Source organism: Lagenorhynchus albirostris, chromosome 11 (assembly GCF_949774975.1).
Source record: "Lagenorhynchus albirostris chromosome 11, mLagAlb1.1, whole genome shotgun sequence".
Lineage (NCBI taxonomy): Eukaryota > Metazoa > Chordata > Mammalia > Artiodactyla > Delphinidae > Lagenorhynchus > Lagenorhynchus albirostris.
Genome location: NC_083105.1, coordinates 61,302,734 through 61,328,708, shown reverse-complemented (window position 1 = coordinate 61,328,708; position 25,975 = coordinate 61,302,734). Strand labels below are relative to the sequence as shown.

The 25,975-nt window shown below is 58.3% G+C and overlaps 1 protein-coding gene across 2 annotated transcripts; it reads right to left on the bottom strand.

The window, feature by feature from the left end:
• Positions 1–475: 475 nt before the first annotated feature.
• KRT80 (keratin 80) lies at positions 476–20,661 on the bottom strand. Of its 2 annotated transcripts, none has more exons than XM_060166179.1 (9): positions 20,356–20,661; positions 14,328–14,536; positions 9,759–9,819; positions 9,385–9,480; positions 2,763–2,927; positions 2,232–2,357; positions 1,383–1,603; positions 846–901; positions 476–714 (listed from the first exon to the last, which is right to left on the bottom strand). In XM_060166179.1, the coding sequence occupies exons 1-9, from the start codon at positions 20,653–20,655 to the stop codon at positions 590–592; spliced, it is 1,359 nt and encodes a 452-aa protein (XP_060022162.1). In that variant the 5' UTR covers positions 20,656–20,661; the 3' UTR covers positions 476–589. The 2 variants fall into 2 exon arrangements, with proteins under 2 accessions (XP_060022162.1, XP_060022163.1); XM_060166180.1 differs by having other exon boundaries at positions 685–749.
• Positions 20,662–25,975: the final 5,314 nt, after the last annotated feature.

Below are 25,975 nucleotides of genomic sequence, written 5' to 3'. Positions count from 1 at the left end.
TCCCTTCCTGATACTGTCAGGTCTCCAGGGAGCCCAGGTGGTGCAGGAAAGCCCGGGGTCCTCAGCACCCAGCTTCCCCAGGAACTCCAGATGCGGAGGGTGCCCAGGCAGTCCCATCAGCCCCTGGTCCGTGGCTGGCCAGGGCTGGGGGAAAAAGGGCATCGCCTCGGTTCCGAGGCAGAGGCAAGGCAAGACCTGAGACGTGAGCTTAGGGCAAGGGTTGGGCAAAGGGTCAGGGGGACCTTGGTTCAGAGCCCTCTGTCGTGGGGAGGAGCGAGGAGGTGCAGGAAAAACAGACGCCCGATCCCAGTTTACCCAGTCAGGAAAACCTCTGGCCAGAGGTTGGAAGGGTGGGACTGTGAGATATTGATGTGGAGCCCAGTGACTTTGAATAGCTGGTGACAGTCCTGTCGGATCCCTGGCAACCCACAGAAAGGCAGTCACTGTTTCCAACCCTCCTCTTCTTAGTTCAGGGTCAGGTTTGGCTTCCTTCCCGACCTAGAGGCTCCAAGCTGCTTTCTTGAGTCTAGCTTGTATTCCTCCTGCTGCAGGGGAATGACGTGGGGCTCCTGGGGTCCGGGCAGCAGCCTCACTGTGAGAGCTCTGACTCCTGCGAGAGGAACTCTTCCGAGGTTTCGGTGATTTTGATCACGACGTCTCCCCTGGTCTTCTTTTTCCAGGAGGGGGCTCTCGAGAGGCCATGCTTGGAGGCAGCTACAGGGAACATAAGGGGTGGGGCAGGGTACGGGCTGGAGGTTTGGGAGCCATTTAGTATGATGCCTTTAGGGCCACGATCCCCCCGCTGTCCACCTCCCACCATGGGTTCTTGGGCCAAGCGGGCTCACCAGTTCTAGAGCTGGACTGCATGGATCTGATCATAGTGGCTGAGGGCAAGTCCATCCTGGGGGAGGAGGAAATGGTGGGATGTGAAGGGAGCCTGTGGCTTAAGCTCCCCTGGGATTGGGGGCCTGGGGACTGGCATGAGGAGGGCGATTCTTAGCTGTCACTCCCAGCTCTGGGCTGCCCTTTTGTGTGAGCCTGGCTAGCCAGCTTGTCCTCTCTGGGCTCTGCATGAATGGCTGTGATTTACTGAGCACTAATTTGTGACAGGCATTTGCTCGCAGGATCGTATTAATCCTCTGCACCACAGGCGCGCCATGCTTATGATCGGTCCATTTTCCAGATGGGAAAGCTGAGAATTTAATGAACCGGGCCGAGGTACCAGTTTGTTTCAGTGGCTGAGCCAGGATATGAATCCAGGCGTGCCAGGCTCATAGAATCATGCTGTGGGCGGGGAGGGGGTGGAGAGGGCCGGCCTTCTATGGGGCTGGTCCTACAGTCCTCCCGCGCTCCCAGCCCCACCCCGCTGGTCCAGCTCCTACCGGCTCTCCTCGCCCTCCACCAGCTTGCGGTAGGTGGCGATCTCCACGTCCAGGGCCAGCTTGGTGCTCATCAGCTCCTGGTAATCACGCAGCTGCCGCGCCATGTCCTGCTTGGCCTGCTGCAGGGCGGCCTCCAGCTGGGCCAGCTTAGCCTTGGCGTCCTGGAGGGTCAGCTCACCCTGGCTCTCGGCTGCCTTGATGTTCTCCTCCAGTTTCATGCACTGCAGCCAGGAGGACAGAGGGAAGGGGTCAGTGAGCAAAGGTGGGAGAGAGAGACCGGGCCAGGGCCAGGAGCCCACCTCTGTCCTTGGTGGGGGTGTGCATGGGGAGGGAGGACCTAGCACGGCATTCCTGAGCGTGGTAGTGGGTTGCCTTGCAGCAAGAGGGCATTCAGCTAGACCTAAGGAGACGCTTTCCCAAGGCCACCAAAGGGGGAAGCACAGCAGGCCCCCAGAGGAGCCTGTCTCAACTGTCCTTAAGGGATGACACTTCTCTGGCTGGAAGCTGGGGCTTAGGCCTCCCCTCCCTTCTCTCCGTGTAGCTGGTGGGAGGCCTGGAGGGAGGCAGTGGGCTCTGGGTGTATGTGGCTGGGCCCTCCAGCGTGCCAACAGCCCCGGCCAGTTTACAGAGCACTTCTATCTGCAAGGCTCATGTGATCTGCAGAGCCATCTTAGGAGGACGGATGAGGAAACTGCGGTCCAGGGATGCTAAGTGACTTGCCCAGGGTCACTCGGCCAGGGCTTGCTTGGACTCAGCATGTGTGACTGTGTGCGTGCGTGAGAGTGGGCGAGAGCGTGTGTCCCGCGCCCCTCCCTGCTCCACCCCCAGGTGGGCACTTCGGACGCTCACGTGGCTCTTGGTGGAGAGGATCTGGGACCGGAGCTTCTGGATGTGCACTTTGAGGTCAGCGATCTCGCCGCGGCTTCTCTGGAGGCTGTTCCCAGCCTCGGCTGAGCAGGCAGCCCGCTCTTCCACCTGGAGGTTGTGGAGGAGGCGGCAGTGAGGGGCCGCTCAGTGTGTCCCCCCCGGCACCCTGGCCCCTGGCCTCTTCTTCTTCCTCACCCCCGCGCCACCTCCTCCTCTGTGGCCCACCACTGCCCCTCCTCCCCCCACCACATCCGTCTCTGGATGGCCTCTCCTGGCTGCCCTAGACTGAGCCCCACGGGCCGTGCCCACACCTGGCCTGGCATTGCTGGCTGGCAGCACAACGTGAGCCTCTGAAGAGTGCAGACTGTGGGCCTGCCCCGTCCCCATCACCCCTGGAGCCGAGCACAGCGCTGGGCTCTCACATTCTCCTTTCTGCCTGTGAACTCACTGCCGTGGGCTCCGTCCCCCCGTGTTTCCCCATTCCCCTCTCCCAGAGTCTCGTGAGCCCCGAACCTGGCTCTGGGAGTACGCCTTGCCCTCTTCCAGGCTGCGAGCCGCGACGGCGTCATACTGGGCCATCACCTCCTCCATGATGCCGCTCAGGTCCACGTGGCAGCGGCTGTCCATACTCACGGTCACCGACACATCCTTCACTTGGGCCGCCAGGCCCTTCAGCTCCTGGCGGGGCACAGACTTGGGGGCTCAGGGCTGGTAGGGGGGCACCAGACCCTCAGCCAGACATAGTCCCCATTGTGCATTCATCCCCCGGGCGAGGGGAGGGCGCGCTCCTCCCCGTCTCCCGGGAGAGATGCTCAGAGGATAGATGCCTCGCTGCCCCGCCTCGCCAGCTTGGACTCTTGGGAAGCAGCTCTTGGCCCCCCCGCTCACCCACCTGTTGGTCTTCCTCTCTGTGAGGGCAGGGAGGGACCCTTGACTCCAGAGGCCCACCCTACAAGCCTTATCCCTCTTGTTTCCCCCCGTCTACACTGTTGTCCACTCCTAGGGCAGACCACCTTCCTCCTCTCCTGGCGGGGGAGGAAAGGGCCCAGGACCTCTGGGCCTGAGGGAATTCTACCATTGGGCAGCTTGGCCTCCCCTACCCCTGCCCTCCCAGGACGGGAACTCCCCGAGGGCCTGGATGAGCCGTTTTCCCCTCCAGGCCTCCATATCTGGCAGGGGAATGTCTCTGTTGAACACATGTTGGGATGGAAGCCCGTGAATGATGAGGGCAGGAGTAGACCAGAGGCTGACAGTCGAGCGTCCCCACTCCCCTGCCAGTGGCCAAGGCAGAGGTGACTCCAGGGTCGCCCTGGGGGCTCAGTGCCCCTCCCCATCTAGCTGATGGGCTTGCCCGGCCACAGCAGGATTTAGCCTCAACATCTTCTCTTCTCTCTGTCCTTTGGGATCCTGCTTTCCCCCTCTTCTCTGTCCTCTTCTCTGCCCAGAAAATGCTAGCCTATGTTCTCAGAGACCCCGGAAGCGTTAAAAGCTCCCATTTCCCTGGGGGCTCATGATAGCCCAGGCTGTGTGTGTGCTAAGGGCTCTCCAGGCATCCTCACATCTCCTCCTCATCAGGTTGGCACGATTGTTAGCCCCAGATTACAGAGAGGAAGGAGACTGCAGCGCACAGAGTTGATGGAAACAGCTGTGAGTGCAGGGCTGGACTCCAGAGCCTTTGCGGCTCCTGCTAAGCTCACATCGTGGGGTGGACACAGGCGCTGAAGCCCCAGATCTGCTTTCTGTCATGCCCCGCAGCCTGACAGCTTTCTGGCCTGAAGGTTCAGGGGTGTTTAGAAAGGCAGGTGGGGAGGGGTGTCTTTGTAGGGGCTGCAAGGTGTCACCTCCAGGGCCCTGGGCTGCTTTCCCTGGAGGTGCTGATTAACAACCTGGGCCCGTGTGGGGCCCGTGTGGGGAGGAGTGAGTGGGCATAAGCAGAGTGTCCGTGGCCAGCATCTTACAGACAGAGCGAGGCAGGTGGCCGGGGAGTCTCAGAGAGGCAGGGAGGGGGGCCGGGCACCCTGGGAGGTGGGGCGGGGCTCAGCCCGGGGGAGGGAGGGGGTGGGACAGGGACGGCATAGTCGCTCCTGCCGGATCAAACTTTGTTTGATTCAGGATCCAAACAAGGTCCATACACTGTCATTGGTCCATCTGTCTCTAAGTCCCTCTTATTTTGTAGCTACCATCTCCATCTCTCTCTGTCTCTGTTATTATTTTTTTCTTTTTCTTATTGAAACCACCGAGTTGCTCGCCCATAGTCTGAATTTGACCGACTGCCCTGCGTGTCGGTGTTTAACACGCTCCCTCTGGCCCCTGCGTTTCCTGAAAAGTGGCAGTTGGATCAGGAGGCCTGCTCAGATCCAGGTTTTGGTTTTGGCTCGTGACCGCATTCTGATCTTGGTTCCTGATTTTGGGCCCCCTCCCGACGCTCATCTGTCTTTCTGCTCAGCGAGGCTGTGGCTGAGGCTCTGGCGTCTGGACCTGCGGATGCTGCTGACCTGCAGCTCGTATCCCTGTGGCTGTAGACCGCGGGGTCGGGCAGCTGCGAGGCCTGCAGAGGAAGGCCGCCCCTCCCCTGTCCGCTCGCTGCCTGACCCCGCCCACTAGCATCTCTGGTGATCGGGATCGCCTCCTGGAAAAGGCAGCTTGGGCAGGGGCAGGAGCCTGTCTCCACCCTGGAGCCCGCGGGACTCTGAGCTCAGTGGCCAGCTGCCCTTTAGGGGGTTCCCTGATGGAGGGTTTTGGCCGATCTGCAGATGGACTTAACAGAGATCTCGGAGCAGAGGCAGCAGGAGGCCCCGACCCATGCCAGAATAAGGTTGACGGTGCCTACGGATTCATGCCCCAGCTCTGCTGCCTTGGGTCATCTTTGGAGACTGGCATCTCCCAGATGGAACGGACATCCCTGCCGGAGCTTGGCTGTGAACCGTTTCAGAGATGTAGCTTGGGATCCCTCAGTCACCATGTTGTGTAGGTGGGTGGACTTGGGGTGTTTCAGACTAAGCTCTCCAGGGACACTTCCAGCCCAGGCCTAGGGTAGCGTTTGTTGTGGACGAGGAAAAGGCTAGGGCGCTTCAGAACACAGGGCGCCACCGGGGCAAAAGGATGGGAGAAACACAGTTGATGGGGCAGCCTCAGATCCTTTCTGGAAAGAGGCAGCGTAAGCATGAGCATGGTATACAGCAGCAGGAAGTGGAGGGTTTAGAGCATCTGCAGACCTGTTCAGACAGGCCAGCCCCTGCCGGGCTGCAGAGGGCATAACAATGCTGACTTGTGTGGTGTGGGAGTGCCACCGTGGGATGTGTACCTTCAAGTTGGCAAGAATTGAGCCGGGGTACAGTTCAGAGCTTCGCTTAGGAGCCAGAGTCTGAGGAGGCTGCCATGCGTATGACCACTCTCGTTGTGGTCCCCCAGGTCCGGGAAGATGGTGACTCTGAGGGGGTACCAGTACTGCTTGGTAAAATGCAGTGTTTAATGGCACTGGGGGACTTCCCCAGTGGTCCAGTGGTTAAGACTCCGCGCTTCCAGGGGGCACGGTTTCGATCCCTGCTTGGGGAGCTAAGATCCTGTGTGCCGCGTGGTGCGGCCAAAAGAAAAGGGAACTGAGCTCTGAGTACCACCACATCTTATTACCTGAGCAACCCTGGCCAAGTCTGTAAACTTAGCCGAGCCTCAGTTTTCTCATTTGAAAAATGTGTATAATTATGGAACTGAACACAGCTAACATTTAACAAATACCATGTGTCAGACACTGTTCTAAGTGTTTTAGGATATATTAGCAAAATAAATCCTCTCAACAGGCCAGTGAGCTAGGTGCTATTGTTCTCCCCATTTTACAGATGGGGAAATTGAGGCATAGAGAAATAAAGGAACCTGCTCAAGTTCACATAATCACCAAGCCAGGATTCAAATCCCAGCTGCTCTAAAGTTCGTGATTTCTTAATCTTTATCCCTACTTTATAGGGTTATTGGGAAGAGTAAATGAGATTACATCTGGAAAGCACTCAGCCTGGTGCCTGGAATGTAGTAGGTGCTCAATGAGCAACAGCTAAGGAAACTATTGTTGTGATTGGTAACGGTGATGGAGCCGGGAGGAGGTGTCCAGGGCCTGGAGCAACCTCCCGAGGCACCGCGAAGGCAGGTGCCAAAGCAGCTTAGTCATGCCAGGTCCTCTGCAGGCATCAGCACCCTAGGAGGTGTGCCTGGGGGCAGGGGGTTGTCAGTGGATTCCGTAGCTAATCTCCCTGGAACCAGAGTGTATGGGTGGGGCAGGTGGCATTCTGGCTGGATGCAGCCAGGCCCCAGTGCACTTGGGAGCTGGGGTGTACCCTGGAAGCTGAGGGGAGATGGGGGCCCCAGGGTCCTCTCACAGCCTGTATTCCCGGAGGTGAGGAGTAAAGGGGTTGCCTGGGAGGCTGCAGTGTGTAGATGAGGCCCTGAGCAGCCTATGGCCATTGGCTTCTGGGAAAGGCCTTCCACAACTTATCCTGGGTGTGTGTGTGTTTTGGGGAGAGGGGAGGGCTCTTTCCTGGGACCCTGGGGTGGGCCTATATAGCCGTGCTTTTCTGATGTCTGCTCCAAAGTTGAAACCAGAGAGTCTGGCCTCACCTGGAGCTACTCACATCCCGCCATGTTTTCCTTCTACCTGAGCTGGCCATGGCTGGCACCTGCCTGTGCTTGGACCTGCTCTGTCTGATGCCGTAGCCACTAGCTCTCTGAGGTCACGAGCACTTGAAACGTGGCCAGTCAGAACTGAGATGAGCTGGACGTGTAAAATACAGACCAGGTTTTGAAGATTTAGAACGGGAAAAAGAATGTGAAATAGCCCATTCATTTTTTATATGGATTACATGTTAAATAATCATATTTTGGATATATTGGGCTAAACAGAATACATTAAAATTATTTTTTTCCGTTTCTTTGCTTTTTAAAACAATGTGGCTACTAGGAAACTTACAATTACCTATGTGGCTTGCATTATATTTCTACTAGGCAGTGCCAGCTTAGAGACCCGCTGGTGTGGGGAATCTTTTTAGCAATGGGTCAGTGTTGCCTTCTCAGCCTACAGAGGTGTGTGGAGAGAAACTCAAACCTCACGGCCCGATGTCAACCTGCCACCTCACTGCCTCCCAAAGCAATAATAACTGCTGTTATTATATATATTATATATAACATGTAATAATAATATATTATAAATATATTATGTTATAATATATGATAGTATTTATAATATAATATAAATAATAATAAATGCACTTCTGCGTTCACTGTGGCCCTTTCTCCACAGCAGTCCTCCAGCAGCACAAGCCATACCTTTACCCCGTCTGTAGCACCCACGCTGGTCCCTACCATGGGCTACCCATCATGCTTAGAATAAGGCCCACAGCCCATCCTGGGCCCCAGACCCTGCATGAGCTGGCCCTTGCCCTGCCTTAGCCACAGCTGCTGCTTTCTCTCCCTCCCAGGATCAAACCATTCCTGCCTCAGGTGCTTCACACGGCTCTTCCTTTGGCGGAAGCCACCTCAAGTCTCTGCTGAGCTGGGTCTTCCTGGTTTGGGCCTTCACACGCTTGGGCCTCCTCTGAGATGCACCCCTGTCAACACTCGGACTCGGGGGCGGAAGCCTCCCTGCCCTCTTGCAGTGAGGCATCACCCTGTTTCTTTGCATATCAGCAACTTTTCACCCTCCAAAATGATCTTGTCCACAGAGGTGCTTATTAGCCTGTCCCCTCTTAGCTAAGTTGTGCCCTCCTGAGAGCAGGGAACTCGCCCGCCTGGCTCACTGCTGTGATATCAGCGCCTGGCATCTAGCAGGCCTGCCATAAACATTCGTTCAGTGAATGAACGGATCTATCCCATCACAGGCCGTTGCGCCTGGGCACCCGCTCCCCACACCACTCGGTGGGCGTTGGAGCGGCCTGCCTGCGAGGGCTGCCTCCCTGCTGGTGGCGAGGGTTGGGGTGTTCTCTCAGTTCTGCTGCCTCCCATGGCTGCAGGCGGGTCTCAGGCCCACGGAAGCCCCTCTCGGGGCTGAGCCGCCGGAGAGTAGCGAGGCCCACGTGCGGCCACGAGGCCCAGTCTCGTCTCCACAGGGCGAGCCCTGAGGCCATGGTCAGCAGCCCTAGGGCATTTCAGCACACCTTTCTGACTGCGGTGGCGACTTTGACCTCTGCTCTGCCCTGGGCTGCGTTGCCATAGCTTGGCGCCAGCGGTTTGCGGCGCACAGGCTGCTGCACCGTCATCCCCAACGACGGTCCTGCCTGCTTGTAGATGAACTGAAGCCTCGCCCCATCAGCCTCCTCACCCCTGAGACGGGGGATGTAGAGAGGAGAACACACGTCCCAAAGGATGCCCGGGAGGCAGAGTGGCGCCGAGGGGTGGAGTCCAGCGGCAGGGCTCACCTGCTGGTGGCACTGGCAGTGGGACAGGCCTTGCTGGGCCGCTGTTCCCCCAGGCTCAGCTGAGGACATATGAGAACGTGTCTGGAGGCTCCTCTGTCTACATTTACTGGGTCTCTGTTTTTGGCTGCCCCACGCAGCATGTGGGATCTTAGTTCCCCAGGGATCGAGCCCATGCCCCCTGCAGTGGAAGTGCAGAGTCTTAACCACTGGACTGCCAGGGAAGTTCTTACTGCATCATTTCTGTCTGGCAGAAGCTAGTGTTGTCTGGGAACCAGAGGATCTGACTATAGGTCTTCCCTGCCTGACCCCAAAATGGAGGGGGGTGCACTGAAGGCCTATCACAGCTAGAACTGTGGGTGTCTGTAATTTAGGCTACGGGGATGAGAGAGAGGTTAGTTCAATTAGAACGGTTGTTCAAGGCCTCCTGGTTCCCTGCCTGAGGCCACCTCCTGACCCTCGATGTACCTGGTCCCCTGCATGCCCTCAGCGCTCCAGCACACATGAAAGCAGGGCTCTCCCTGAGAGAGGCTTTGTGGGAACCTGCCGCACTCCATGAAGTGAGTGACGAGGGGACACGCTGGATTATTGACAGCAGCGTGCAAGGGGTTTAGGAAACTGTTACATCTGTGGCTGCCAACAGTGAGTGCTTGCTGAAGTTTCCACGACCCACTGGACACCTCTGCCTCCCCTGCATCCCTTACCCACGGCTCAGCGGGACCCTGGCCCCATCTTCTCACCTGCTCGTAGATGCTTTTCATCAGGACCACAAAGCTCTTCAGGCCTTTTAACTTGTTCTCTAGTCCTGTCCGTTGAAGACACTCTGCATCCAGGTCCTGGGGGTGGGAGCAGCTGTGAATGATGGGGGAGGGAACGGAGGGGTCCCAGGGCAGGGGTGGGGTAGGGGGAACTTTGCTTCCTGGGTGAGATGGGGGTGAGTCCCAGAGGAGACCTGGCTCAGAGCCTGGCAGAAGGAGAAGGGTGGGGACAGGTTCATGTCTCTCTGCCTGTGGTCCTGGGACTCAGCCTCTGGGGGCTTTGCTTGGGGATCCTGAGCAAAAGAGGGCAGAGTGTCCATGAGAAAGGAGCCCCCGGGGCAGGCTGGGGAGGCTACCTTCTTCAGCTGCGCAAAGGTGAACTCCATGTCCGTGCGCTTGGAGATCTCGTCCTCATACCTGGGAGGTGGGGAGGGAGGGAAGGGGGAGGCAGGGAGAGACAGAGAGAGAGAGAGGCGCTGCTCAGCTGGGTGTGGTGGGACTCGGCGAGGGTTTGTTTAACCCTCCTTGGGTGGGGCTCAGGGCCTCTGTAGCCCCATTTGGTGCCTTGTGCCGGTTAGGAAAACGTGGTCCCTTTCTTCAGGTGGATGCAGCCCCGCTCCTCCACGATACCCTAGTGCTGGCTCTGGGGCAGCAGGCAGCCCACTTCCCAGGCTCACTCCTTGATGAGCAGCCTTTCCTCTCCCAGCGGCATCTGCCCCTTCCTGGCTGTGCTTCACATTCACCTCCTCCAGGAAACCCCTCCTGATTGTGCAGCCCTTTCACCCTGACGTTTTGTTCCCTCATCGTTTTCCCATCTCCTCCCCGGAGAGTCTCAGTTTCAAACGAGCTGTCTTCGGTTGAGTCTGCTCTGAGCATCTGCCTCGCACGTTATCCTCTCCTAACTCTACCTGTCCCTGCAGCCCCACCCTTATCCCCACTGCTTTGCTAGACAGCAGGACACCAGGCCATCTTCCCCGCAGAGGGAGGACAGGAAGGGCATGGACTTTGCAGTCAGATGGGCCCCCGGTGTGTTTGGGGGCAGGTAACTCCACCCCCCGCTTGTCTTTCGCGGTATGCACGGGTGTATGTGCATGGGTGCATGCGTGTGTGCATGTGCATGGGTGCATGCGTGTGTGCGTGGGAGCTGAAGCCCACCAGCATTCCACAAAGGTGGGTTCCCTCTCTCCTCAGATGTGCCTCTTCCTTACTCAGTCCACCTCGTTTTCAGAACAAGAACGCTGTTGGATGGGGAGACGGGCTCCCTGGATCCTTGACCTTACATTCTTGGCCCCCGGGGTTGGTGTCGGCCAGCTGCACGCTTCCCACCTGCAGCCCTGCCTGCCCCAGCGGATGTGGGGATCCTGTGGCTTCCTGTTTTCTCCCCTCCTCTTCAGGGAATGCCTGAATCACTGGCAGCTCTAATTACAGCCACCCGCCTGCCCCAGTCCCTGACCTCACAGATGGGGCAGCATCACCCATCGCCCACGTCGACTAGCTGGACCTGCCATCCCCTAGGCCTTCTTTTCCCCCAGCCTCCCTGAGGGACTCAGGGGAGCAGGCCCCAGGGGGTGAGAGCCCATGGGGCACTTGGGCCTCTGGAACTCAGTGTGCTGAGGGCCTGCACTCTCCCCGGTCACTACCTCGGCTTCGGAGAGTTTGGAGGGACTCTGAGAGTATGGGTCATGGGGGCAGGGTGGTGGGGAGGGCCAGGGAGACTGGTCTGCAATCTGGGGCCTGCCAGGGCAAACAAAATGCCCAAGAAGCTTTACTTGCACCCCCTCCTGTGACCCTCAGAGCTGCTAGCCAGGGATGGCCTATTGGTCCCATTTCACAGATGAGGAAATCGAGGCACAGAGAGGGGCTTGGAGGCTCGTGCAGCAGGCTGGTTAAGCATGGGGCTCCGGAGCCAGACTATTTGGGTTCAATTCCTCACTGCCTTGCTAACTAGCTGTGTGACCTTGGACAGGCTGCTTCTGTGTGCCTTTGTCATGATGATGTTGATGTTGCGCGTATTAAATAAGTTCATACATAAAGTGTTCACAACGGTGCGTGGCACCCACTAAAGCGACTGCTATTATTATTACCCAAGCTCCCTCCTCTCCAACACCAGACCCCGGCCCTCCGCCCCTCTGTCTCAGCATTTCCAGAAAGAAACCACGGGAACCCTCATTGCAGGCGAGGGAGGGGGCAGTTCTCTGCACATCCTTCACAAATCTGACTTGAAGAGGCTTCCCTCTGGAATCTGGGGGCCTCCTGAGTTGGGGACAGGGGTCTGGGGAGCCCCAAGCTGAGCAGCTCCCACTGACTGGCCTTCCCCACGCACGCCCTGTGTCCAGCCTCTCCCCTCCCCCCACCCCTCTTCTCTGGATAGCAGAGTTCTGCCAGCCTGGGTGCAGGACCTTGGGGAGAACTGTCCAGTGGGGAGCCCTCCGAGGTGCCAAACCTCCTTTTTACCCCTCACTGCCCTTCCCAGCCTTCTGTGCAGCCTTCCAGCCCCCTTCTCGTTGACTCCACTGCATTTCAATTCCAGTTCACCCCCTCAAACAGATGCTCTTGTGCACCAGACAGCTTACAAAATCGTATGCGACATTCCTGAGTCACTTGCTGTGTGGGCTTGGGCAAGTTGCTTCCCCTTGCTGGGCCTCTGCTTCATCCTTAGTAAATAGAGGGGTTAGCTAGCTGATCCTTGGGGTCCCTGCTACATCAAAGCTTTCGGAAGTCTCCATTCCCATAGAGGCTTACGTGATGCCATGTCCCCCTATTCACCACCAATCCCTTGCCAGTCTGTCAGCCACCGGCTCCCGAAACCATTCTTAGCCCTTTTCAGCTCGTCACACCCATACCTCCCCCCACCAAACTTGTTTATTTCTAGGAGTGAAGCTGATCTCATCGGCCTTGTAGGCTCAAGGCACACCCCTCCCTGTCAGGGCTTGGTCTGGCGCCTCCTGGCTCCTGGGGGCCCCGGGCTTTGCACAGCCAGGCTGCAGCTTCTGTGGCTCTGGCCCGCAGACCCAGAAACCCTCCAGCCTTACCTCCCCCAACTCAGGTGTGTTCCCTACCCAGAGAGGGGAAGAGAGGCCCTGAGCCTAAATAGTAAAACCAGGCAGAAGGCCAAACGAGGGGGGCTGAGCCAGATTAAGACAACAGGTAGTGTTTGTACAGAATTTCCAGTTACAAAGGGCCTCTGTGGATGTGATCTTGCTGTCTCACGGGAGCGGCTTCCCCCGGGAGCTTGTGAGGTTAGGGATGGGACTTAGTATGCACGGCCACGTGACTGAAGACAAGCCCCCGCCCTCTCTGGGCCTCTGTTTCCTTCCCCATAAAAGGAGGATCCAAGTTGCCATCCAGCTCTGCCATCCTCTGCTCCTTTGAGGGCCAAAGACCTGCTCGGTATCAGTGAAATGAGTCGTGGGCTCTGGTGCGCCAATATGATTTGCCTCGTCACCGTCAGAATGGGCAATCAGATTCCCTGTGTGTTTCCCTAGGACCTGGGAGGGCAGGGCTCGGGGGAAAGGTGGCCCCCAGGTCAGAAAGGGGCCCAGCCTCGAGGACCAGCCCAGGCCAGGGTTGTAGATCATGCCAGTTGGCTGGGAAGTCCCAGCCAGATCCACAGATGAGGAAACTGAGGTCCCCAGAGAGGGGAGAGCTCTCTGTGTGACCCTCCCCTCTGCATGTGGTCTGAGCAGGGGAGGCCATGCGGAGAGGCGGTGGGCAAAAGCCCAGCCAGGTCCCTGGACTCCTGACAGGCTGCCTCCACCCTCTGACTCTGGAGGCTTTGGGCCTCGCCTCAGATCCCTGGCCGGGGGTCCGGCCCAAGCCCTGCCGGAGGAGGGTGCGGGCTCAACCGCACCCTGTCCTCCCCTCACCCTGGCCGGGGGCCTCCTTGCAAGGAGACCGGCCTCTCTGCTCTGCCCAGCCTCCTTGTCCTTGAAGCCGTGGCCGTTGTCCGGTCAGAAAGGGTCACCTGTCCTCTGAGCTACCAGGGTAACTGGTCTGCTTTTCTAGACTGGCTGAATCAGCTCAGCAAGCCCGAGTCAAGGACCACTGTGTGCTGGGCACTCAGCCTTTTAGGGGTCAGAAAAGGGGCCGTTTATCAGCCCCGGGCACCACGCTGAACTCTCGACTTCCTCCTCACACCAGCCTTGCCTTGGCGTCAACCATCACCGTTCCCCCTCCACACGGGAGGAGACTGGGGTTCACGTGTGAGGCGACTTGCCCGAGGTCACAGAGCTAATGAGGGGTGTGGGCAGGGAGTAACCCCCTCCCACAGGACATAGTCATGCCCAAGCCTGGGCCCTTAACCACTGGGCCATACTGCTTGCCAGCCGCTTGTCCCCCTGTCTGTGTGTCCCATTAGGTGATAAAAGCATCCTGAAGGCTGGGGCTGTTCTCATCTCTCTCTAGATCCCAAGTCCACTATTGAGGTCAGGCACGCATTACCTCTAGGGGACTGTTTCCTTGTGCAAACAGACCCCATCATTTCTGCTCCTTGCCAGCCCAAGAGAGGTCAACATCCCAGGCTACGTTCAAAGCAGGAGCCCATCTGTTGCTCTAGCTAGTGACACAACTTCCCATTGCCAGAGGGTCGTGCGGCCGAGAGCCAGTGTGTTTATGGGCACAATGGGGATGCGAGCTGTGACAGTGCCCAGGGGCCAGCAAGCACAGGGCTTGGCCGTCAGCCAGCATGAGACTGGCTTCGTCATAAGGGTCACTATTTGGGGGGTCACTGTAGCTTCACTGTCACATCCTCCCAGTATTTATAGAGTACCGCTAGCACCTTGCAGGTCTTGAATAAGCAACTGTGGACTAAAGAATTGTTTTCTAAAGAAGTTTCCTCTTTTTCTGGCCTGGGCTCCCGGACCCACCTGAGCGCAGCTTGGTCCCCAGCCTCAGTCCCGGCCCACATGCCCATAGGGCGCCCCTACCTGATCTGAAACGCCTTCACCGTCTCAAGCTCCTGCCGCAGTTTGGTCTCAAGCTGGCCCCCTTCCTGGTTCACTTCGCGCAGTTTCTCCCGCAGTCGGCCCTGGTGCTCCTCGTAGAGGTGTCCAAGGTCAAAGGCTGCCGAGTCCCGGCTCTGCAGGAAGCGCCATCGGGTTTCCAGCAGCTGGTTGCGATGCTCCAGGGCTCGCACCTGGGAGAGCGGAAGGGCTGCCGTGAGAGGGCCAGGTGCGGCCCAGCCAGCCCACGCCCCTTCCAGGGGCCTCCTTGCGAAGTGGCAGCTCATCTGTCCGGAGCACACCCGCGGAGCACACCCACCCCGGGCCCTCACTCAGAGCCTTCAGGTGGCATCTCCAATTACTGATTGTTCAAACTGCAGATGGTGAAATAAGGATGGAATCTGAGAATCCCAGGGAGGTGGAGACAATTAGCGAAGGTTTCCTACGGGAGGGCCGGGGCCAAGGAGATGAGGGAAGGGGGACTAAGCTGTGAACTGCCCACATGTGACAGGCTCTCCAGGCCTGCCTGGGGCTTGGGTGGGAGACCCCAAGGAACGTGGGGTGTCAGAGGCCTGTCTGCCGCCCACCTCGGCAAGCCCGGTCTCATCTTGCCTTGGAAACTCAGCAGGGTAGGGCCTGGTTAGTTCTTAAATGCTAATCCTCCCCACAACCCTGGACTTGTAGCCCCTCCAAGCCTCAGGTTCCCCAGCTAGAAGTCAGGGATGACGTCACCTGCCCTGCCCACCTGCAGAGAGAAGAACCCGGGGATGTGCTTTGAGGCAGCAAATAGCAAACTGCTCTGGCTCCCACCGTGCACCGGGCCTTTTCCTACCTGCTGGACATCTTTAACGCACTAAACCCCCAAACAACCCGACGGGGTAGGTGTTATTTTCAGCTGCACTTTACAGACAACGGAACAGGGTACAGGGAGGTGAAGTAGCTCGCCCAAGGTCACACAGTTAGCAAGTGGCAGGGCCAGGCGCGGAATCCAGGCAGTTTGGGTTTAGGATGTTTGAACCGCTGCAGCATAGGCCTCTGGTTGGCTGCAAGGTCTCTGCAGGCCCTGGGACCCAGCTGCCCTTGCTGGGCTGGCTTCTGCCTCTAGTTTGGGCCTGTCTTGCCTTGAGGGCTCTGGGCCCAGGGCTCCTTTCAAACTCTGCGTCCTCTTCACACTCTCCTGCTCAGACTTCTGCAGGGGCTCCTACAGCTCCCACCCCAGCCACCGGCAGATTGGCAGGGTCCCTCCTGAGTCCTCTCCTTCCCTCCACCCAGTTCAGCCCAGCGCAGCCTGGGGGCTCCCCCTGCCTCTTCCCCACCCCGCCTGTCCTCTCCAGGCCCCACCTTTCTCGGGCACTCACTGTCCTTCCCACCATCCCAGCCCCTCCTCCACGTGCTCCCAGCTGCCTCCCCTCTTCCCTCCAGTATTTGGCCCTCGTTTGTCCTGATCCCCCACGCACCCTATCAGACTGAGAGCCATCTGCTTGCCTCTTGGGGTCCCTAGCCCATCAGAGCCCGGGACGCGGGTAAGCCACCGAGGTGAGACGGGTGGCTGGGGCGAGGCGCCTGGACAGTGCAGGCTGTTGTTGTCATGAGGATGTTGTGACAACGAGCCTGGTGAGGTTCCCTATGACCACAGGCAAGTAGCTGGACCTCCTCCCGTGCACGGCTGCCATCAGCTCCCAGAATCACATCCTGAAAGAGCCAGAACCACAGCCAGGAGCCTTTTGGATCAGCGGGTCTATACCCTTCATATACAGAGGAGGAGATAGGGGCCCAGGGCAGTCAGGTCACGTGTCCAGGGTGTCCACAGCAACTCGGTGGCCAAGCTGCACACACAGGCCCATCTGACGGCAGCTGCTGCGCTGGACATTCGTGGTCCTCTTCCTCCTGAATTTGGGTGCCGGGTGGGCTCGCCTCTCTTTCTGTCCTGCCCACGTTCCCGGGTTTCCCTGAGATACTCTGCTGCTCTGCGGAAGGCCCCTTTGACCCTTGCAGCAGACAACACCAGCGGGAACACGGGACAATGGCATTTGTGGGCTGTCATGCCCCTCCTTAACTCCCACTGGGACAGGTAAATTCTGCTTGAAGCTGACTTTAAGCCTACAGTTTGATGTCATCGCCATCAAACAGGTTCAGTAGGGATGCAGTCGAGAGAGTTTCTGTCCTCCTTGTGTGTGTGAGGGATTGCTGGGTGGGGGTGAGGGCAGGTTTCTGCTCACTCCACCTTCCCTGTGTTTTGACAAGTAAGAGCCCCATGTTTATACTGGGGGTGGGGTGGGAGGAGAGATGTGAGGCTCCTTCCTCCACCCATAAGCAACCCAAAAACCCTTTAGACCAGGAAGTCCTTCCCTTAGTCTAACCTCGATCCCCTATGCTTTAGTACTTACCTGCTGGGAGATGGGGTGCATTTGGCCAGCCAGTCCAAGGGCACTTTTGCCTCTGGGGGATCCCGGGAAGCCCCCTCTCCCTGCTGCCCTTGGGGGAGTTGCTTGTTGTCTCAGTGGGTGGGGATGGAAACTCATCCCCCACCCAGAACCTCCCCTGCAGAAGGGCTCCTCCCTCTCTCGGAACAAAGGCCTTGGGAGGGCAGGAAATCTTGGCACCCTGTGAGGTGCAGGGTTAACTGCTTCCAACCTGTCAAGGCTGCCGAGCACCCCCCTCTCATTCCCCTTCCTCCCCGTCCTGGCTGACCCCTGCCCTTAGATCACAGGCGGCAGCTCTAGGAGAGCCTCAGAGAGCAAGCCCCTGGTCTACCTGCTTCCCGTTTTACAGATGAAGGAACAGGCTCAGAAGCACAGAACTCACTGTGACCCAACTCCAGGGTCCCGGGGCGCCCTGTTGAAAAGCAGGCCCAGATGAGGGTGGGGAGAGATGTGCTTTCTGTGGAGGGAGCTGAGCAGCCTGGGCTGGGCTGGGACCCCCCTCTGAGGAGGGGGTGCTGACCGCCTGGGAGGCTTCACGTCCCCAGCCCATGGCCCACAGTCCGTGCACATGAGCGTTCGGAGCGATGCCTCTGGGGCTTGCACGTCCTATTCCTCAGGTGGGGGTGGTGTCACATCCTCTGCCTCCAGCCAGAACTTGGCTTTGCCTAAGGAGCCTCAGGGTCTCTTCGTCAGGAAGGGCTGGTTTGTGCCTTCCCTCGTGCAGGTGCCCAATGGCTCTGGTGACTTCCAGAGGCCACACACACCAAGGGAAGACACTGTGCCCGACTCTCTGTCCCCAGCCTTTTTACCACCCCTCTGGGATTCCCCCTCTATAGCCTCCTTGGGCGCCACTGGTAGAGTCCTCCCTCTTGTCCCACCTCCATCCCCTCTGGTGTCTGCGTGTGAGGGTGAGAGGGCCCAGCCAGCAGCCTCTGCTGGATGTTGGCATTGCCCTCTCCCTTCCTCCCTCGGCCTCCCCTCCTTCATGGCTGCAGCTGTACCAGTCCTTCCACTGGCATGAGCTCAGGGCTACCCTCAGAGCAGGAGCAGAGCAGGGAAGTGGAGTCTGAAGCACAGAGAGGGTAAGTGCCTTGCCCAAGGAAACACAGCCTCCAAGTGGAAGAATTAGCATCGCTCCAGGGCCCCTCGGTGGACTCCTGGGGGTCTCCCCGCCGACCCTCTCCCTCTTCCTCCTCTTCCTCAGTGCTCTCTGATTTCTCTCGGTGCCTCAGAGGGCCCAGAAGGGGATGTGGAGCTGGAGGGTGGCGCTGCCTGTCTCTTCTCTTTGCCTAGAGCCCACCCCTCCACTGGTGATGGCGTCTCACCCCCTGGCTCATGCATCTCTATCCAGCCCCATGCTGCACGCCTACCCACGAAGCTCTCCCCCCGCCCCCATCAGGGCCCTTCCTTCCCTCTTACCAGGCTCCCTCCTGCCTGGAAGGGACTAAATGGGTTCGGGAGTTCCCTGGGCCAGGCCCATTTATGGTATTTTTAATATAACAAACAGAATGCACCTGGTACGTGGTAAGGGCTTTAAAAATGCTTTTCAAAAATGATCCCGTTTGACAAGCTCATTACACCGATGTGTAATGAGGCACAGAGAGGCTAAATAATTTGCCTGAGGTTATGCGGCCGGTCAGAGGTGAGGCCAGGATGCAAACCCTGGAACGCGACTCCAGGTTTCACGTTCTTAACCTCTGCTTGCTTCCCCTTGGGCCCTCACAGTCTTTACAAGGAGGGATTCGAGCTAATAACAGACCTTCTCCATAGAGTTGGTGGATCGGCTGGGACTCCTTGGGCAGAGCCCCAGCGATCAGCTTCCCCAAGGGGCTGGCACCCCGGCTGCCTGCGTCCCACCCTGAAGAGCACCCTCCTCAAGGCCAAGTCTTGAACTGCGGATTGGGAAGCTCCAGTTCTTCTGAAGATCTTAGAGGGCATCGCCCTGGCCCTGGGAACAGAACCCAGACCCCTCGGGCCCCTCCCTGTGCCTACACACCCCTCCTGTCCCCATGGCGGAGAGGCACAGGGTGATATCAGCCCTGGCGTCCAGGGAGAAAGCCACCCATCCGCGCCGAATTACAAATTACGTAGCTCATGAAACATTCCTTTTAAGGGATTAAGCTGTATTTGGAGAGGAGGTGGCCCTGCAGGGACCTGCCTTCCCAGGGCAGCGGGCTCTTCTCCTAGGCTCTGGTTGTCCTCCAGTTGTCACTTCCCCTCCACACCCCTACCCCAGGCACCCCAGGTGTGGGTGCAGGAATGCTGGTCTGGACGCATGAATGCGGGAGAGGGGGCCGGGGAGAAATGACTCCCACCTCGGAGGCTACTGGCTTCATGTCTCACAGACCTGAGTTCAAGTCCAGACCGTACCCTTGCTGGTTGTGTGACCTTGGGCAAGGTACTTCACCCCTGGGCTGCTCTGTCTACACAGGAGGGGAACTAGCCACTGTGGAGCGCCGGGTGGTGTGGGCAGAGCACAAGCCAGTGCTCCAGAAGTTACTTTCTTCCCTCTTCCCCTCTCTGTGAGTGCCCACCTAGTGGAAGTACAGAGGGACACAGGCTGGGAGAGCAAGGGGAAGAGAAGGACCCAGCCAGGGGCAGAAGGATGAGGGGTGGGGGGCAAGAAAGTTGAGTTTTCCTTATCTGTAAAATGGGCATGAAAATGACTTCTTTCCTAAGGTTGAGGGAAATTGAGATAAATATGTAAAGTACCCAGCACAGTTCCTGGCACATGGTGAGCTGTTAATGATCAGTAGCTGTTACTATCTGACTACCATTCTCGGGCAGGGCAGCAGGGAGCAGAGCTGGGAGGGCTGGTTAGGGGAGGTCCTTGGAGGAGGTGAGTGAGGACCGGCTTTGGGAGGTAGACAGGACTTCCTTGGAGCCCTTGAAGCCCTTGCCCTGGGCCGGAGATGGACACCAGTGCCCAGACCGGCATGCTGGCCATGGCAGTGGGGTCCAGGAAGTGGGGTGCCAGGGATTCAATCCCTCTACTCAGGTGGGTGCAGGGAGGACCGGCTGGCCACCTGTTTCTGACTCGCAGCGTCCATCCCTTGCATTCCTGTCTCCTGACAAGCCACAGCTGCAGCCCCATTCTGCAGCCTCCTTCTGGCCTCCCCACATGTGCTGCCCGCCCCCCGCCCCCCGCCCCCAGCCCTTGCCGGTGTTTCTGACCCTGGGAAGCTGAACAGAGCCAGCCGCGTGGACAGGAAGGTGGGCCCTGTCCATCTGCCTTGGAGTCGGACTGCATGCAGCCCAGGCCCCCATCGGCCATTCTTATGAGGGGGCATCCTCTTGGCCACACTCAGAGCCCCTCCCTAGTCCACGCCTGGGAGGGAGGGTGACCCCAGGCCATGCAGCACATTATTATCCTGACACCCCTCAGAGGCCATTCTGGGGTCCTTCTCTCCCCCACATCAGGATGGCGCAGGCTCTCCTCTCCCCATCTCTCCGCTCAGAGCCTGCGGAGTTAGCAGTGCCGACTTCCCATTGGCTGGGCGCGGGCGTGGGACGTGATGCTTGGGAGGTACAGAGCTCAGCCACCTGCCCAGGGCTTAGTTCTGAGACAGCCCCTCCACACCTTTGCTCACCTTGCCGATCAGGGAGGCAAACTTATCATTGAGGACCTTCATTTCCTCCTTCTTCTGGCTCTCCTGCTGCTGCATGGCTGGGTCCACCTTGAGGTCCAGAGGTACTAGCAGGCTGGGGTTCACGGTCACCCTGGGGATGGTGCTAGCTGTCAGGCAGCCTGTGAGGCTGCTGGAGCTGAAGCCCGGCTCGGGGGCCCTGTAATTGCTCCATCCGGAGGTGCCAGGCCAGGCACCGCTCGCCTGGGTCACGTCACAGCCGTGGAGGTTGCCGAAGCCGACGACGCAGGAGCGGCAGGCCATTGCAGGTCCCGGAGCGGGCAGGGCGCAGTGAGGGGCGAGCAAGCCTTGAGGGGTGGCGGCAGCTGGCTCCGGTCGCAGGCAGGGCAGGCTGGGGACTGAGGAGCAGACACCTGTCACACAGTGCTCATTAGCTCCTCGAAGGCGTGACGCCTCTCAGCCCGACCAACCTGTTAGATGATGTGGTTCCTGCCCCTCCCCCGGCACCATGGACCCATCTCCTCCCGGGGCAGGGATCTGCCTTGCTGAGGGGGGCTGTTCATAGGCCTCCCAACCAAGCCAGGCCTGGCTCCAGGGGAGAGGGACATAGCTGGGCTGGCTGGCTGGGTGGGTGTCGGGTGGTAGCCAGAGGAAAGGCAGCTTCAACGAAGAAGGAGAGAGAGAGAGAGAGCGCGCTATGCCTCTCACCGAAGACCTCACCGCATACCTGAAGGCTGACGTATCTAGGCTTACATATTTCTGGAAAAGATGAGGCAAGCGCAGGCCCTGGGCTCCTGAGTGTAGGGCAGCTGTCCTGGGCACCGTGCCAGTCTGGCATTGGAAAACCGCACCTTGACTGTTTATTTTCTACATGCGCAAGAGTCTCCCCTGCGTATCTTCTCCTCTTCCTTTCTTCCTCCTGCTCTCCCTCCTTCCTGCCTTTGATCTATTATTTATTGAGTACCTACTGTGTGCCTTCCACCATCTGAGGGGCTGGAGAGGAAATAGATGGTCGAGGTCAAGAGCCTGTGGCTTTGGACAAGTGAGACTTGGTTCAAGACCCAGCATGGGGACTTCCCTGGTAGTGCAGTGGGTAAGACTCCGCGCTCCCAATGCAGGGGGCCCAGGCCAGGGAACTAGATCCCACACGCATGCCGCAACTAAGAGTTCGCATCCCACATCGAAGGAGACTGCCTGCCGCAACTAAGACCCTGCGCGACCAGATAAACAAACAAACAAATAAATTAAAAAGTCATCCCTGCCCAAACCTAAAAAAACAATTTCATCTTAAATATGAAGTGTAAGTAGAAAAGACACTGATTTGCTCCCGCAGAGCCTCTGATGGAGTGGCAGAGGGTTCGGCCAGCCCAGGGCACTCCCTCCTGCCTTCCTGAAGTTCCGGAGACACCGCTCTTCCACTTCCAGGCACTTTCCAGCTCTCCCGGGCCTGTCTCTTCCTTCCTCCCTGGCCTGATGTCCCAGGGCGCTCTTGCCCTGACTGGATGGCTCTGTGTGCCCTCCCTGGACCTGGTGCACCGCCCTAGGTGGTGGGGCTACAGCAGAGAGAGGAGCGTGCCTGGGAGAGACTCCTGTGGTCACAGGGGTGGAGAGATCTCTGGGACTGGAGGGGGAGACAGGCTGGAGATGGGAGCTCCTGCCTGGGTCACATCGCCCCTTCCAGGCCTCCTGCCTCCCAGGCTAGACCTCCGTCCTACACAGTGGGCATTTCTGGCTCCACTGGGGCACAGGAATCTGCCCCGAGGGCACGAGCCTATCCTGAGGCTGGATCCCAGGCTCTGATGCTGGGGGTGGGCTGCTGAGACACTTCTGGGTGATGGGGTCACTGCAGGGGTGTCTGTGCAGTGTTTCTGGGGTAAGTTTGGGTACCTGGGCAGTCTCCCAACCCCTCCTGACATGTGCTTCCCCTCCCCCATGCAGCGCCCACCTGCCTCCCTGACCTGGTATCTGAATAACATGTGGTGGAACTCAGCACCCTGCCCGCCCCAACCCTGACTACCCCCGTGTGCTCTGCGGGGAGTGGGGAGGGCAGACAAAGGCATATGGGCCCTGCTGGTGCCAAGATAGCAGCAGACACGTCATGTATGTCCCCAGTGCTTTACATGGATTAGCTCCTCAAATCCTCACGACACTCATCCTTCGCAGACGCTTTAATTCTCACCAGCCCCTGTTTACAGAGGGGGAAGCTGAGGCTCGGAGGGGTTGAGCGTCTGGTCTGTTGATAGCAATGTATAAGTAATGGATTTGAACCCAGACAGTTGGAATTATGAGTCCTTCGTCTTGTCTTAGCCTCTAAGCCAGGTGACTCCTGGAAAGGGCAGTGAGGCAGAAAAGGAAGCTGTCTTCTTACATCTGGGGCTCGATTCCACCTAACTGTCTTTAAGCTGGATGCTCAATTCTCCAGAGACCTTTGGATAACTCAAGTCTGCTGTTCCTCGCTGACCTCCGTCAGCCCCTGTGTTTTGACAAGTCACAGTCCCTGGCTTCGAGGCTGGCCCTGCAGGGCGGTCTCTGGGGCCCGAGCACTGGGCGGCCTTCCTTGCGGGTGGCCTGGCTTCTTGGAGGCACGGAGGGCACGCTGACCTGGGACGCTGCGTGTGGGGAGGGGGATGTGGTCCCACCTGCTGCTTCCTCTCTGGCCCAGAAGTCTTCCTTGGGTGCAGTCACAGAGGTGTCTTTGGCTGTCACAGCTCTGGCTACTGAACAGGAAGTGCAGCAAAAAAGCCCCAAACATAACTCCACGGAAGCACCCAGACCCCCCTTCCTCCCCTTCTCCTTCCCTACCCTAGCTTCACGCATGCCTCCCTCCACCCCTGAGTTAACATCCTGGGGGGTCCACTGTACAGGCCTCTGACTTTGCACCCTAACCGAGGACCTGACATAAACCTTCTCCTGGCCTTGATATGAGCCCAAACTTCCTAGGGGTTCAGGCCCCCAGGGGGCAGGAAGCCTGGCAGGGGTTAGGAGAGGGAAGGTGGAGGGTGGGCGAAAATTTCAGTCTCTCTGGGGTATGTTTGGGGACCTGGGCAGTCTCCCAACCCCTCCTGGATCTACTCACAGACAAACCTTCCTGGGGCTTCTGGTGGGACATGAGCTTGGGTAAGCCCAGCTGGAGACAGCGTCTTGTGCCCCTTAGGGATACTGGAGCCCCGTCCTGCTTGATCCTTACAAGTCCAGGGACAGAAATCTCCATCCCTCACCTTCCACTGCGAGTCCGCCTCCTTTGCCCCTGGTCCCCTGTCACTGGCGACAGGAGGCAAAATCCTGATCATCCAGGAGGCCGAGACAAGGTGGAAGTGGGACAGGCGCTGGCCAGAGCTAAGAATGGGGGAGGTCCTCAGAGAAGCAAGGGGGAGTTTTCTTATTTTCTCTACTTCCTCCTTCCTTCTATTTCTCTCTCCAGGTCACTACTCCCCAACAGCTGATGTTTCTCCTGCTCACTCTCATCCACCTCTTGTTTCTTGCCTCCCTGCCTGCCTGTCCCTCTGGGAGAGTCCTGGTCCAGGGCTCCTCCATCTCTCAGCCCTGGGATAGGAGAGACATCCTGGCCCCGCAGCCCGGCTGGACGGCGTTATGGGAATGGCACGGCCGTGTCACAGTTTCAGTGCCTCGTCTGTGCGTTTTCCCCCTTTGGCCCAGGCAGGCCTGGGATAATGCAGGACAGCAACGCATAGTTGCTGGATGAATGTGCCAATGAGCACATCCTAGCCTGCCTGAGGCTCTAGGGCGGGACATGGCTCTTGGCGAGACAGACAGGGACTCCGGGCGAGGAAGACTCTTAGCCTCACCCCAGGGCATGATGGGAAGGCCGGGCCACTTCTCCAGGAAGCTTCCCGGATGAACCTGCTTAGGTTTTCTGCCCCTCTCTCCTCCTCTCTCCAAAATGCACACCCACACCTATGCCCTCGCCTGGGTCAGTGCCCTCTCTCTTTGTGCAATCTGTGGCTTGGTGGAAAGAATTTCTGAGGGTCCCAGAACTGGGAACTGGGAAGCTGAGAGTAGACTGGGAAGGGCTGCAGCCAAGAAAGGGGGACCAATAGCAAGGATGGAGACATTAAAAACCGTGCCTGTGAAGCTCCCTCCACGTGCCAGGCAGGCTGTGGAGACACGGGAGAGGCACTGACCCGGGGGAAGCTGTTTGGGGCAGTGAGCAAGGGCTTGAAGGAAGAGGAAGACGTGTCCAGGAAGGGTGTGGGGAGGTTCTTTCAGGCTAAGATGGCAGCAAACCGTTCGTGTAGGACGGTGACGATGACGGGAGCCAGCCAGCGTGGCTGGGGTGTCAGAGGTGCTACGGAGCTCAGGGGAGCAGCAGCCTCCTCGGGGACCCAGGAAGGCTGCAATGCAGGCATCTCATCACTTGGCATAAAGTTCTTCAGTGGCTCTCCGTGGATTAAGGTCTAGAAGATTCCTTGGAATGTCAAACAAGATTCTTTGCACCTGCTGCCCTTCTTCCTCTCTGTGTTTCATCTCCTCGCGCTCTCCTTCTCTCCACAGGCCCTGCCCATTCTCACCCCCACCAAACTGGCCCCGTTTCCCTGAACCTGACGAGCGACATCATGTGTCCGAGCTGGCGCAGATACAGAACATTTCCAACACCGCGTACAATTCTATCAGCCAGTGCCGATCTGCAAAGAAGGCATCCGAGATGGGCCAGGAGGCTGCAGAGCCCTGGAGGCTGTGAACTGGTCCAGGGTAGACCAGGGGGCAGCATGGGGGTGCTGGCAGAGCTGGTTTCTGGTCTGGGCTCTGCTACTCACCAGCTGCGTGGTTTGGGGCCAAACGCTTGGCCTCTCTGGGCCTTAGTAGCTTGTAAAATTAGATTGTACTGGATGATTTGAATTTTTTTTAATTAAAACTTTTTTTCCAGTTTGGTTCGACAAATGTTCCTCACAGTGTGGTCAATCCCATTGTTATGCCAGGTACTCAGTGGTTTCCAGTGTGATCCAAGGTCTCTAGCCAAGCAGTGCTCTGGGGACGTCAGGCAGCTATGGGCCTTCTGTACTGAGGGCAGGCCTCTGGGGTCAGGGAGAGGTAAGCATAGGCTAATTACACTCTCCTGTCCTCACAGCACTTAGCCCATTTGTGATGATTTGTTGTTGCTTGTTTACTTGTGCCTGCCTACCCTGTGAAGCTCTGTGAGCCCGGGGACCACATGATGGTTTTATTCCTTGAGGTTCCAGGGCCTGGCACAATGCCTGGCATGTAGTAGGTTCTTGATGACTATTCCCTTCTGGAATGAATAAAAGGCCACCCTTCCACACCGGGCACTTGTTATATGATATTGCAACACAGGATGCAACTCCAAGGGCTTCAGATGGTGTAGAGCGACAGACCCCGGGTGGGTCGTGGAGCCAGACGCTGGGCCCTCCGCTTGGGGTGACACGCGTCCACTGGTGGGGACTCTCAGAGGCCTGGCCTCCCGCTGCTTTAGCTCCTGCTTAGCACAGGGAGGGAACTCTGATGCCCTCCTGTCACGTCCAGGTGTCTCAGGTGGACGAGAAGATTCATGGTCCTTCTTGCAAAAGAAGGAGGCAGGAGGAATCCTCCCTAAGCTGGCAGAAGCCCCATTAGGCTTAGACTTTGGTCAGGCATGCATTTGGGGCAG

Coding starts and splice junctions, on each gene's coding strand:
- KRT80 (XM_060166179.1), bottom strand. CDS start 20,655: ATGGCCTGCCGCTCCTGCGTCGTCGGCTTCGGCAACCTCCACGGCTGT. Junction 2,928..9,384: donor TGAAAAGCATCTACGAGCAG/GTGAGAAGATGG, acceptor GTGCCCCGCCAG/GAGCTGAAGGGCCTGGCGGC. Junction 715..845: donor GCAGTCCAGCTCTAGAACTG/GTGAGCCCGCTT, acceptor TGTTCCCTGTAG/CTGCCTCCAAGCATGGCCTC.